This window comes from Telmatherina bonti (assembly GCF_933228915.1).
Source record: "Telmatherina bonti genome assembly, chromosome: 14".
NCBI classification, from domain to species: Eukaryota; Metazoa; Chordata; class Actinopteri; order Atheriniformes; family Telmatherinidae; genus Telmatherina; species Telmatherina bonti.
Window position 1 is genome coordinate 9038851 of NC_136612.1, and position 13244 is coordinate 9052094.

The following is a 13244-nucleotide window of genomic DNA, read 5'->3' on the forward strand; positions in this document are numbered from 1 at the left end:
GTAATTTATCATCCCATAAAAACCACTTAAAAAAAAATAAATATCTGCAGGCGTGGCCTCCCCGGGCTTCCGTAGAAGTATGACACAGGGGCATAGTTTTCCTTTTCAGACACAAACTGGACTTTCACTGGCCTGGAACCACAATCACCATCTGCTGATCCCTCCAAATACAGACCTATCTCCATCCTCGTTCGGCTGGTTTCTACATTAAACCGTCAACAATCCCTCCTGAGGATCCTGGACCTCTGCGATGGTGATGCACAGAAACCAGCCCTGAAAGCTAACGTAGCAGCTAGCATGTGGTTCTCTTAGTTTAACACAAAATCTGGAAGATTTCGCCTGTCAGGAATTAATCTGGCTCACATTTAGGGTAGAACCAGTTTTTACAAGAATTTTTAGTGAATAAGCGATCTTTGGTGAAATAATTTTCCTTTTCAGGCGTCGTGCTAAGCTAACACGCGGCAGGTTAATACCACAATGCTGCTACTGCTGAAAAATGATGAGTAAAGTTACATGAAGGGCAAATACAGTTTCAAACTGAACAAATAAATAAAAAACTCTTTTGTACAAACTGTATATCTCAGTTCAGTAAAGTGGGACGTTACCTGTCCGGCTAGCCTCCTCTGTGCCTCCTCCTGCCTCCTCCTCATCTCTGGAGTTCCTGGACAACTTCCTCCTCCGCCTCCTTCATCCCCTCCTCCTCCTCCTCTTCCCGGAGACTCATGGGAGAGAGAAACAGGCTCCACATCTGGAATATAAGTGATGATTTTAGCACATAAAGCTAAAAGCTAAACGATGGAAATCATCCATGACAGCAGCTTCAGCTTGCCGACTGTTCTTGTTTTGTTGCTTTTGGTTGCGTCTGCATGAACTTGTTCTTTATTCTTCTGCTGCTTGGCCCAGATTTGTGTTTCTGCTTATAACTCAGATGGATTTCATTGCTTCAGTAGGATGACTCAGCAGTTCCTTACTATCGATACGCACATGAATGAGGTCGAGCTTGTGGATAGAAAGACATGCGGGGAGTTCTGGTAAGAAATGAGAAAACAGCCACTGCCAACGATGTTGTAGTGTGATGAATATCTTTCTGTTTCTAGAGCTGCAGTCTAACGTTCTGATCCATCTGAGAAAAGTTCAATCTTGGAAATCCACACGAACAGAAATATAAACAGATAATCTGAGAAATAACAGAAAAAATGCTTCACTGGATGTAAAGTCTGTATATTTTACGTAAATAAATAGCTATTAAGTAAGTTGTTGAGCCTCTGCCCTCTGTTATTGGCTGTTTTTAGCTATGTTCATCTTTCCCCTGAACAGCCCCATAGCATGATGCTGCCACCACCGTGCCTAACTGCAGGTTTAGACTATTGATCACAGTTTAAACTCACAAACAAAAATCTAATCATTTCTATTTCTTATTAAAAATGTAAAAAAAAAAAAAACCAGAATGAAGTTGTAAAATCCCGGCAGATCTGAAGGGACTTACATTTGGGCATGGTCTGATTGCCGGCGGAGCTTGGCCACATGCGGTTTCCATGACAACTGAGTGCCACCAGACGGGCAATGATGGCCGTTTTTCCAAAACCCATGTTGCCGATGACGACCACGCCCCTGCTGGTCGCTGGGTCGTCATTGCGGAGACAGGCGTCCACTTCCTGGAAAAGCCACTCCCTGCCGGTAAACAGCCAATCAGACGAGAGACCGGGGATTTCAAACTTGAGTGGCTTCAGGTTGAGAGAGGGCGTGAAACGAACTGCAGGAGGAGAGAAGAAGAGCAGCGTCAGTGTGGTACAGTGGTTGTTTGTGTGATTAATAGGTTGTAGGTGTGTGTGTGTGTTACCTCGGTGGTCCTGTTGGCCACGACTCCCAGAGTTCTGTCTGGGCATCCTGAGCGGCGTCCTGGACGGAAAGTGTCTCTGCTGCTCATCCAGATAGGCTAGGTCTTCTAGGTGAGCTGAACTTGTTGCTATAGGGACAGATAAATGATTTTTTATTCACACAGCAGCAGGTACACACACTGCAGCTGGTTATCTCAGTTTATTAAATGAAAAAGTAAATTAAAAGAATCAGTTTCTGCTGCTTCCACATGGAAATACTTTCATTTTAAGTAGAAAAGCAGAGGAATTTATCTTGAAATCTATATTATGTCCAGTAACTTCCTCAGCACGGATCAACACCGGACCTGTTTACACCAGGGGTGTCAAACTCCTCAAGGGCCGGTACCCAGCAGGTTTTTGTTGTTTCCATGCTCAAACACACCCGATTCAAATGAAATGGATCTAACAGCTTCTCGTCAACCTGTTCATTCATTTTGTTCAGGTGCGTTGGAGCATGGAGACAACAAAAACCTGCAGCATACTGGCCTTCAAGGACTGGAGTTTGGCACCTGTGGTTTACACTATTAAAGCCAAACAGCTGGAAGTAATCAGACAACTGGAATAATCTAATCTGCATGTACCTCTAAAATAAGATTCCTTCTTCTCGTTTTTATCTATTATCGGATTTATTTCAGACTACATTCATTATAGCACAACTTCCTGTTATCGTCTAAACATGCTGGTTGTGTCCAGCCTATTCCCAAACCCTTCGTTCCCTACATACAGCTGCACTACATGGTGAGCGGCTGGTTCGGACGATTCTGTTGGCGAAGCTGGCTGTTTTCTCCTCGTCGCAGATCACGTGACTACCGACTGTCGCCACAGCAACCACCACATGTCGTTCCAAATCCAATCCAAACTCGTGATTTTTTTTCTTTTCTTTTATTGTATTTTTTTTTGTACATTTATTCAACAACAAAGATATAAAATGAATTATCTATTGTCTTTTTTTTTTTTTTTTTTAACCTGCTTTGACGTTCGTGTCCCTTCCGCCACTGCAATGCATTGTGGTCTATATTGATCTAGTAACCATCGATGCTCACTACTTCTCGAGATGCATTGTGGGTAATTTTGAGTTCACTACTCTTTCTTCTCTCTGGACATTCAGACACCGCTAGAAAATGTTGTGAGCACCATATGAGGCACTGTGTAGGGAGTAGTGTCGACATTCAGAAACAGCCTCAGTCTTTGTTGAACATGTCGACTATGGTTTTAGCATTAGCTGCTAACGTGGAAGCTAATAAACTGCAAAACAGGCTACATGCAAGTATTTATCTTTATCAATTATTTTGACATTTTCTGCTGCTGTTTCCGTTTTCCATTTTGCTCAAGCTGTGACCGTGTTGTTCCGTGTTTCCAATGTTTCCACCATCTTTTTAATGCCTTTAATTAAAAGATGTTTTTTTTTTTGGTGTGCATGTAAATAATGTGATCATCTATTGTTGTAGCGACTGGAAGGATTGGGAGATGCGTGTTAACGGAGACGTGGGGCTTTTTTCTCATACGTGTTGTAAACATGGAATTTTGGCGTTTTGGGAGCCTGAAAATGCTCATCGTAGTAACTGGGTGAAAAAAGTGAATAAATCTTAAAAATGGCCCCATTTAATTTCCATACACTTCCTACGTGAATCCATGCAACCACTGTCCCATGTATACGTCACATCTTCCTTGTTTCGGTGTTTCTCTGTGTCACAGTGCCACCTGCAGGCCTGGCATAGGTACTACATTTTCAGTAGTTTTGTTTTTATCTTTACAAAATCCTTTCGAAAATGACACCAGTCGTGTCTCCCGACTGGGTGCAATCTTATTTGCTTTGTAACCCATTTTAGAAATGATTCTTTTCTTGTCTCTAACATGTTGTTTCCATGTGGATGAAATAATTAAAAACTTCTCTTAAACTCGTCTCCATGTGGACAAGTTTTCCGATGTCTCATCCATTGTTCCCTGACGAAAGAAGAAAGTTTGCAGCTGACTAATCTAACCTGAAACTAATCCCATGTGGGAGAGGCTGAGGCTCATGGCAACTAATACTTTGAAGTAAAACTCACAATGCAAAACTTCTAAAGACACAATGAAGAAAGTTTTAGAAAGCAGCACATTTACTAGGAAGGATTAAAAGAGCTTAATGTGTCCTGCTCAGCTACACGTCTGCGCTTCTATCACATGTAAAAATAAAAAATAACACTGAGTGATGTTTATAAAAGTGTTTCAAAACTGCAAACTGTAATTTATACTAAAAACCACAAAGAAAAAAAACAGTTTTATATCCGAACTGGTTACTGAAACGATGTGACTGTGGTATAAAAATCAGCTAATAAGAAAAATCCCTTGTGATCTCTGTTTAGCTGTGAGATGAAATGAAAATAAATTTGCTTAAAATGGAAATATTTTACCCAACTCATATTTCACTGGAGGACGAAAGACAAAAGTATTATTTAACACAGTTAGCGTCACATGAATGATAAATAAGCTACATTAGATTAGCTAGACGCTTCCAGGAAGTTGTAAAAAGGACAGACTTTTTAGTCTAAACACACACTAATGAAATCGTTCTGCAGCATCTCAGCAGCCTGCAAGAAGCATCTGCAAAGCAAAGGTGTTTTAATCCAGCGCAGGCAAACCCATGTACACTACCTTATGCTATTAAACTAGATCTAAACTAGTTTTACTGTTTGAAGGTCAAACTAGGCAACACTGAGGAGAAAAGTCTGTTTTCTTTTTACCTAAAGTCCTTATTTGGCCTTTTGATTCAATCTGAAATTTGTTTCCATTTATAAACACGATAGGTCAAAATGATTGTAATGTAATCTTCTGCTTTCTGGTATCCAAGGAGACAAAGTCTCAACCATGAAGTGATGGAAAAGGTCTCAGGAAAAGTACGTATCAAATACGGTACGTTTGAATGAATGAAATTAGTTGATCCCGACTGTAAACAAGTCTTTCGTTGCCATGGAGACTCATCATAAGTCTTGAGAGAACCAAAAATATGCAGAAAAATGTCCCTTGCAGCACACCCTCAAAACCGGCAGGAAATCCTCAGAAAATAAGGCCTAATTTCTAGCTAATATCTATATGAGAAGAAGATAAGTTTGGCCTTATAATGTAAATTTAGACGAAATGTTTGTGGAATATTTTGGACGTCTTTTTTAATCAAAGTGAACTCAGTGGGTTAGTTTAGCATAAAAGAGAACAAATCTATAAAGCTGCATCTCTACAGCATTACAGCTGTTTTTTACTGTTGTCACCCATGGTTGCCTGGCAACCACAATGCACATACATTCCTGACGACAGCAACACTTCCCAAACTGTGAATTCAGGCTGATTTTTCTGTTTTAGAGTAGAGACTTTACAAATAATCTAAATGTGGGATGACGTAAAGAAAGGAGCGAAACCAGTAGAAGCTTCATCAGTCCCAGTCAGCTCTGCTCCGGCTGAACACCAGCAGCTTTCAGGCTGATTTGAGGTTAAAAGTAACAACAAGAGGAGCGAGGATAAAAAAGAAACTACCTAAAGTTTCTCTGACAAAGTCGGACGAAAGAAGTGTCAAACAGAAAACCTACCACAAGTTTGATCCAATCAAGCCAAACACAACCATGCTACATGCTACCGAACATGAGCGCCGGCTGCGCCTCGCATCCTGTGTCATACATGTCACTTCCTTCCTTTCCAAAGTGCTTTTTCTGCTCGCGGGAAAAGGGAGGATGTGACCAGATGTGAAGTGTGTCTCAGCCTGCTGGATTGGGAAATTCAAGGCGTTTCGGTGGAATTATCCTGAAATAAAACCGCTTCTTTCAGTTCAGGCTGAACTTGCAGCACATGATCAATCTGCTGTGAGTGGCTTACACTAAAAACTGGAAAAAAAAACTTCTTACAGTCCAGATCCCGTTTACAGGCTCAGCAAAAGTCTGATAGTTGATTTCAGAAGTAACCAGATTAGCAAAGTGATCATACAGATGGTATAATCCGATTATGCCTCATCAGATAATGGCAGTTATGTGATTTTAATAAATGGGATTAAGACGCCTACAATGTTCATGTAGACTCTTATAAATGATTTATTTTGTTTACATCTATGCATATGCAAAATATTGTAAAAGAAATCAGAAAGTGGACTAAAATGTAAGGTGGTGTATGTACAGTACGTGTCAGATCTGATTATTACAATGATCTGATTACTCCGAGGTATCAGATCAGCGTTTTAATTTTCCAAAACAGAGCTAAATATCAGTGTGATGCTTTGTGCTCAGATGCTTAGTAAATATGATGCTCCCCTTGATACTTTATATTTTTTATCTTTTAATTAGTGTAACACCCAAATCTACACAGAAAAGGAGAAAATTAAAACCAGAAACAAGAAAACAAAGATACAAAAGACCGGAAACGAGATCAGCAACCAGATGCTACAGCTGTATAGAAGCTAAGCAGAAAAACAAAGCAGGTAATCATCAGGAGCACCTGTAAGAAGATAGCAGATTTTTATGGTCTTGTAAATGGTCTTATCATCTGATCAAGCATAATCTGATTAAGATGTCTACATGGTCATATGAATATATTGGGAAGTTCAGATAATGATCAGGTTTCTTGCGAACACGTAAACAATGATCGTTGATCAATAGACTTCCATCTGATTACAGGAGTTCTATTTAGGCCTCAATAATTCGCTGTGTCAGATGAAAAGGTCGGACTCAGAGGAAAGTGATGGAAAATAACTGAAACATACGAGGAATATTTAGCCTAGATGAAACTGCTGAATGATGATGATGATGATGATGATGATGAAGAATGATGATGATGATCATCATCATCATCATCATCATCATCATCATCATCATCATCATCGTCGTGGTTTGCTGACTGTCACCGTTGAGCTCAGTCTTATTTCCTTCCCAACAGGAAAGTGTGTGTTGGACTGGAACCAGAATCACACACACACACACTGATCGGACATCTTACCAGCCACTGAGTTTGGCCGTGGAATGAGGTTAAGTGTGACGGAGTGGGCGGAGCCTGATGAGCGGGCGGAGCCAGGGCCTCGGTCAGGGTGGAGTTTGTTCAGGCTGTAGGTGGAGGCGGACATGTTGTCCTCCACCCTGTACAGCAGGCCGTCTTCCATGTTTACTCGCGCCTCCACGCAGGAAGACGAGGTGGAGGCCACCACCGATCGGCCTCCCTGCTGCCACAGGTTGAGGCTGCTGCCATGGTAACAGTCGCTGGGGAACTTGGCTCCGTCCTCCCGCTCTGCGGCCGAGTCAGCAGAATAGCTGGTTAACGTGGCTGAAAGAAAGATGGAAACTGTGAATAACAGCGTGGTTTATAACCTTCTGCGGTTCCTCCGACTCGACACGGAGATGATTTAAAACATTTTATCTGCAGATCATCAGAAATATTCTCCTAAAGTAAAAAATCCTGCAGATTTTCAGGGCTGACTCATGTTTTTCTGTCTCACCGATGATTCCACTGTCTCTGCTCTCCAGAGTGGAGGTGGGGGAGGCCACGGAGGCATGATTGGAGGAGGTGTGCTTGCTGTTATTGTTGCCCTCCCCCCCAGCAGGAGGCTGCAGAGTGGAGCAGGGGGAGGTGTTGCTGCTGGCCAGACTGGAGGAAGGAGACATCCTCTGTGGAACATAAGACATGAAATGTCTTCACATTTATTAAAATTCTCAGTGTGTTGAAACAACGAATGTTTTATACAACTTTGAAGAAGGAGCTTGTTAAGTAGCTCACATGGATAAACAACATGGACATAATTAATGTAATTTATTAATGTAATAAATAAGCTTTCAGAACACACAGGGAGGATTTTCCAGGTTTAAATAAGAGCCAAACTAAAGACCCGTCAATCCTCGACGCAGATTTACAGACGTTTTGTCCGTCTCTTGAGTCAGTTTGTAATAATTTGGTCCTTTTCTGGGGGCCTGGCAGATCCATCACATGATGCAGCAAACGGAGGATAATACTACTGTAAACTGCAGGGTCAATGTTGGGCAGTTAGCTGATGTGACCAGCAGAGAGAATAAACCACAGAAGAAGAAGAGGAACAGGAGGAAGAAGAAGCAGAAGAAGAGGGACAAGAGGAAGAATTAGCTGAAACAAAAAAAAACCAGAAGTAAGAATAAGCAGAAGAAGATAAGGAACAGGAGGAGGAGGAGGAGGAAGAAGAGGAACAGGAGGAAGAAGAGGCAGAAGAAGAAGAGGATCAAGAAGATGGAGAGTCAAAAGAGGATCAGGCGGAGAAGAAGAAGAAGAAGAAGAAGAAGAAGAAGACAACAGAAATAATTGCAGAGAAGGTGGAAACTTTAGAAGAAAGGTGTGTGGGCGTGTTGGGTGTGTTGGGAGGTTATAGTGGTGTGTTACCATAACCAACTGGTTTCTAAAACTTCCGTCAGAACGCGGAAGTGAACTCGCAGATGGATTAATTGGCAATATGGCAACGTAAAAGATGTGGACGTAAGATGATGTGTGACTATATTTAAAATGCTGTCATCATGTATTTACTGATGTAAGGAGGCATAAATACGACTTTAATCTGTCATGTTTTAAGATCAGCAACACCTGGATGATGGAGTCTTGAACTACAGTTAAAAACAAAAGATAAATCGGAAACTCTAATCCATAGTGTCCTACATCGTCCTCAGGACATTTTCTTTGGGTTTGAATGTTCAGAGAGGACAAAGGGTCACTGGACGGGTCAGTGTAGACCACAATGCATTGCAGGCAGGAGTTCAAAGTGATGGAAGTGACACGAAAGCCAGAACAGGTTAAAAAAAAACAAGTCCTTCACTTTTATATCCTCATTTGTTGAATAAATATGCATCAAAAAAGAATAAAATACAAAAAAATAAAATAAAATACTTTTACTTGAGTTTGGATTTGATTTGGAACTGTGTGGTGGTTGCCGTGGTGACAGTCAGTCACGTGATCTGCGACGAGGAGAAAACAGCCAGCTTCGTGTCCGAACTGCCAGCAGAATGAGCAGCCCTGTGTGGTGAATCAGGCTTTAGGGACTGCTGAGGACTTCTGGACCCAGCCGCCGTGTCTCATCTCTGTCCGTGTGGATTAGCAGGATGGAGCGACCGGAAAACCCTCCAACTGTCTGCTACTGGAGAACCAGACCGGTTTCTCTTTGTGTTTACGTGTTTTTTGTCTCACACCGAAAAGAAATTTCAGGAAAATGCAACAGGGCTGTTTATGTATCTAACACCTTTGTTTCCATGGCAACTGGAGGTACCAAGACTTTTTATATCTACATAATCAAACTTTTAGTAGCGTTATTAGTAGGGGGGGGGGAATCGAATTGAAAAATGGATTTTTTTGCTTCACAATTTTAAAATCGATTTTTTTATGAAAAAAATAGATTTAAAAAAATCTATAACATTTTTTGTCATTTTTATTGTTTTTATTGATCTTTTTACTCATCTTCTTGGGCGTTATAGCAGCAGAATGATGGGCTGGCTACTGTGTTGTTTTTTCTCTTCAAAATCAAGAAAAATGAAATAGTTTTATACATTTATTTTGTTTTTAATCTACAAAAATCAACAATTTTGAAGAATTGTGAGAATCTCAATTTAAATCAAATCGGCACCCAAAAAATCGGAATGGGATCGGGACAAAAGCATATCGTCACAGCCCTAGTTATCAGCTGCGTTTTCATAAACAAACAATATTTCTGTAGTACAACTACGATTTGCATGTAATTCTCGTACAATCCTGTCCTGCGAGGCTCCACTTTGAGGAGGATGGGGGTACAAAAGGTTTTGTGTTTTGGAGCAGCTGTTTTGGCTGACTGTTACCACCGTCCTCATCGCATGGCGAAAGAAGCCATCTTTACTTGAACTGAACTGGTCATGTGACCACATGACGTCTAAATGGAAAGTGTTTCCATTCCACTTTGTGATATGGACCCATCTGAAAAACCGCCTCATGAGAGCGTAAAATCTTTTTAGCAGTATTTCAAACATTACTTAAACGTGTTTCTATTCCCAGTTTTTATTACGACATTTACGTTTTAAACATTTGAAGGGTGGAAACGCAGGTGTTGACGACACTGCCACATTAAATATGAACCTTTTGGGATTCAATGGAAACCATTACTTTTTTTTTTAAATCAGCCTTCCGATTGGCCAGTTTGTCTTGAGAGGCGGAGCTACTTCACCGTCATGGCTGGTGTCTTTCAGGTGAGTGTTCATGTGGACAGAGATTTGTTTATCCTCCATTCAGGTGAGGAATGGATACCTGTGCGTCCTCCGGGGCCTGGTAAGGCGAGTCCTGCTCTCCGCTGATGGCCTTCTCCCCCAGCAGGAAGCCCAGTCTGGTCATCAGAGCGTCGGCCGCCTCATCAACTGACGGAGGGGGTCCCAACTCCTCACCTTCATCTGGAAAATAAGAGCGAAGAAGAGTAGAAATGTTGATTTTCATACATAAACCATCCAAATTTCACATCCTCATCTGGTTACTGTCTCCAGGTCTGAGACTGCGTGTTATCTTCCTCCCCCACCATCCCGCTCTCACTCGGGGAAATGGTAACTAGACTGTCATGGTTACGCCTTACTCCTTATCTCAGCTGCTCAGACGCACCACGAACCTCACAATACAAAGCTCCTGGAAAACAAAGAGACTCCACCGAAGCCCCCGAGGCCTCCAAACCCTCAGAGACACCTTTCAACCAGGGACGTCCCACCGCCGTCTGGGTCTCACGCATTTCTTATCCCATGATTCACTAAATCTGGTCTTCCATCTTTAAATAAGCAACAATGCAACCAAAACCAGAACACGCAGAATTTAACTGGTTTGCGCTGAATCAGCATCTTTAGTCCAAAATGTTTAGATCTACTTCTGAATAACTCCAGTATACCATTTCATCGCAATATAAAAGTACCAAGTACCAATACAAACACCTGTTTAAACGGCCTTAACATTTGGGACAGAATGCATGTGTTTGAGGGGGGACCTTTTTCACTGCTGCACCACTAAACCCACAGCAGAGCAGCTGTTACTGGAGACGTAGAGAAAGTTTGGATGCTGTAGCAGACGTTTCAGTTTTCTGTTGTTTGGTTGGAAAAGGTCAGACGTGGGCCAAATGGGACATCTTTCTGCCGCGCCGCCTCACCCGCAGCTTTCAGAAAAGTCCAACTAAACGTTCTCTGCTTCCCGCCTCCAGCTGCCCAGTATGAAGTTGATTTTCAGTTCGCTGGTCTGAAGTGTTAAACCAGTAAAGAGTGAGTTATTTTTGACAGCTGGATGAAGTTGTTGGAGAAAGTTTCTCTCAGATTTTAGACGAATCTTTTCTCAGTTGTTGGAACTTTTCTCTCTCCGCTCAAGACTTCACTGCTCCAACGCAGTTTGTCTGTGTTCCTGTGCGGACCTTTAATTATTCCTAAACCCGGAATCTCGTCTGTTTAACCCAACGGTTCTCAAACTTTCAGAGCCAAAGCCATTAATGGTAACATACTGAATGTTGGTGTTTATGACCCCCCCATACCCGACTGCGGGATTAACTCAATGATTTATCAATTAGGGGCAGGGAATCGAATCGGAAAAATCGAATATCGGGATTTTTTGCTTCACAATTTCAAAATCAATAATTTTGCGAAAAAATTTTTTTTTATTCAAATACCAAAATATAGTCAATTATAAAATTTTTCTAATTTTTATTGTTTTTAATGATAATTTTACTTGTCTTCTTGATGAAGAATGAAGAAAATTACAAGAAAAGAAGTTTTCAACATTTCTTTTTTGTTTTCAGTCTAAAAAAATAAGCAATATCAAAGAATTGCGATAATCTAAATTTAAATCAAATCGGCACTAAAGAAAAAAAAAAGGTCATAGAATCAAATTGGGACAAAAGCAAATCGTTACAGCCTTCATATTAAACGGCTCATCTTGCGGCATCTTCTGAATGTAAGGTTGGAAAAGTGTCAGAATCATCACATATAAGGAACATAAAGTGGTTTTTGTTGGATCTGCTCTGCCGCTGCTGGATCGATCAAGTTTCAATCCAAGAAAGCAATCAATACTTCCCATAATAATCCTTATTATTGTAGTTTGGAGGTCTAATAAGAGGAGGGAAGGGTTGAAGTGAAAGAAAATTTAAGGAAAAAATGTAATAGTTTGAACATGATGTCAACAGAAAGGTCAGAGGTGTATGAAGACAACCAACACCATCACAATCCAGACTGGCTCCGATTCCAGCGAAGATCGAGAGACGGATGATGTTGAAGTTCATATTTTTTACACAATTTATTCAACAATAGTCCACAGTGATTCCCTCAATCTGTGTAAAAAGAGGTGAACACCCAGTCATAACTGGAAAAATAAAGTAAAACCAGAATAAAACAATAAATAAATGAAAGCCATGTAATTTCGGTGAAACAACCCAGCACCAATTACTCCTCTCCGCTACCCACTTAGAAGAAAAAACATAGCAGACCAGCCTTTTCTTGCTGAAAATATTCTCCATCTGTTTACAGCGACTTCTGTTTCAGGGTCGCTGGGTGGGGAACACCCTGGACAGGTCAGCATTTAGAGCCATCAACCTCGTGCACTCCAAAATAATTTACAGTCTGGATGTTTGGAGCTGGAAGAACACACACGCCGCGTCCACAAACGAACCCTAACATACTGAAATCAGCTTTTTCTGAAGTTTGTGTAGATTATACTGAATCACTTTACATGCACACCAAAAACCCAATTAACTGTCCCATTTCTTGAGTTTTCAGATTATTTAAGTGAATAATCTGATGACACTTTATCAGTTATCTGACTGTAAAAAGTTGGATTAACACACAGATTTCTCCAAAAACAGGCGGTCATCCAGTTACACGGTTCTTACATCGTTTTGACTTTACAACAATCATTATATGCTGTATATGTGTGTAAAGAAATGGAGCTGCTTGTGATTTGGATCGAGGATCAGAATCAGCGCAGGATTTCCATTAGCCTGCTTGCCATTTAGGAAAAGTCGCGGCGTATTTTTCAGACGCTCAAAGACCAGAAAGGTGAAGATGCAGAGAAGGAGGAAGTTACCGCAGTTATTTAGTAATTTATGGGATATTTAGGGACTAAAATCCGACTTATGTGGAATTTTGGGTTAAGTTGCGGCGTAGGAATGGAACTCATTCGTAAACGGAGACCATATGTACAGATTTACACAGCAGTGTAAATTGATTTATTAACCCTTTCTTATTTTTTTTACATGTAGTCTCTTTTGCAGGCTAATTAGCTCCCACGTTAGCAGCTAATGGTAAGACCATTAGGTTGTTATTCAAACTCAGAAACATTACATGATAATTCCAAGTTATCAGACTTTGATAGTCATGTAAATTGACTCCAAGACAGTTATCTGATTAAGAGAAACACACCAGGGATTCT

General features: G+C 41.0%; 1 protein-coding gene across 1 annotated transcript in view; it reads right to left on the minus strand.

The window, feature by feature from the left end:
* Window positions 1-13244, minus strand: part of tanc2a (tetratricopeptide repeat, ankyrin repeat and coiled-coil containing 2a) — a gene marked incomplete at its 3' end in the record, with an annotated part of 73517 nt that overhangs the window by 21188 nt on the left and 39085 nt on the right. The window contains exons 4-9 of the mRNA XM_079252587.1: window positions 10110-10249; window positions 7324-7492; window positions 6831-7151; window positions 1841-1966; window positions 1487-1753; window positions 606-748 (exon numbers count right to left, since the gene is read on the minus strand). Coding sequence (XP_079108713.1) covers window positions 606-748; window positions 1487-1753; window positions 1841-1966; window positions 6831-7151; window positions 7324-7492; window positions 10110-10249 — 1166 coding nt within the window. The remainder of the gene's footprint in view (window positions 1-605; window positions 749-1486; window positions 1754-1840; window positions 1967-6830; window positions 7152-7323; window positions 7493-10109; window positions 10250-13244) is intronic.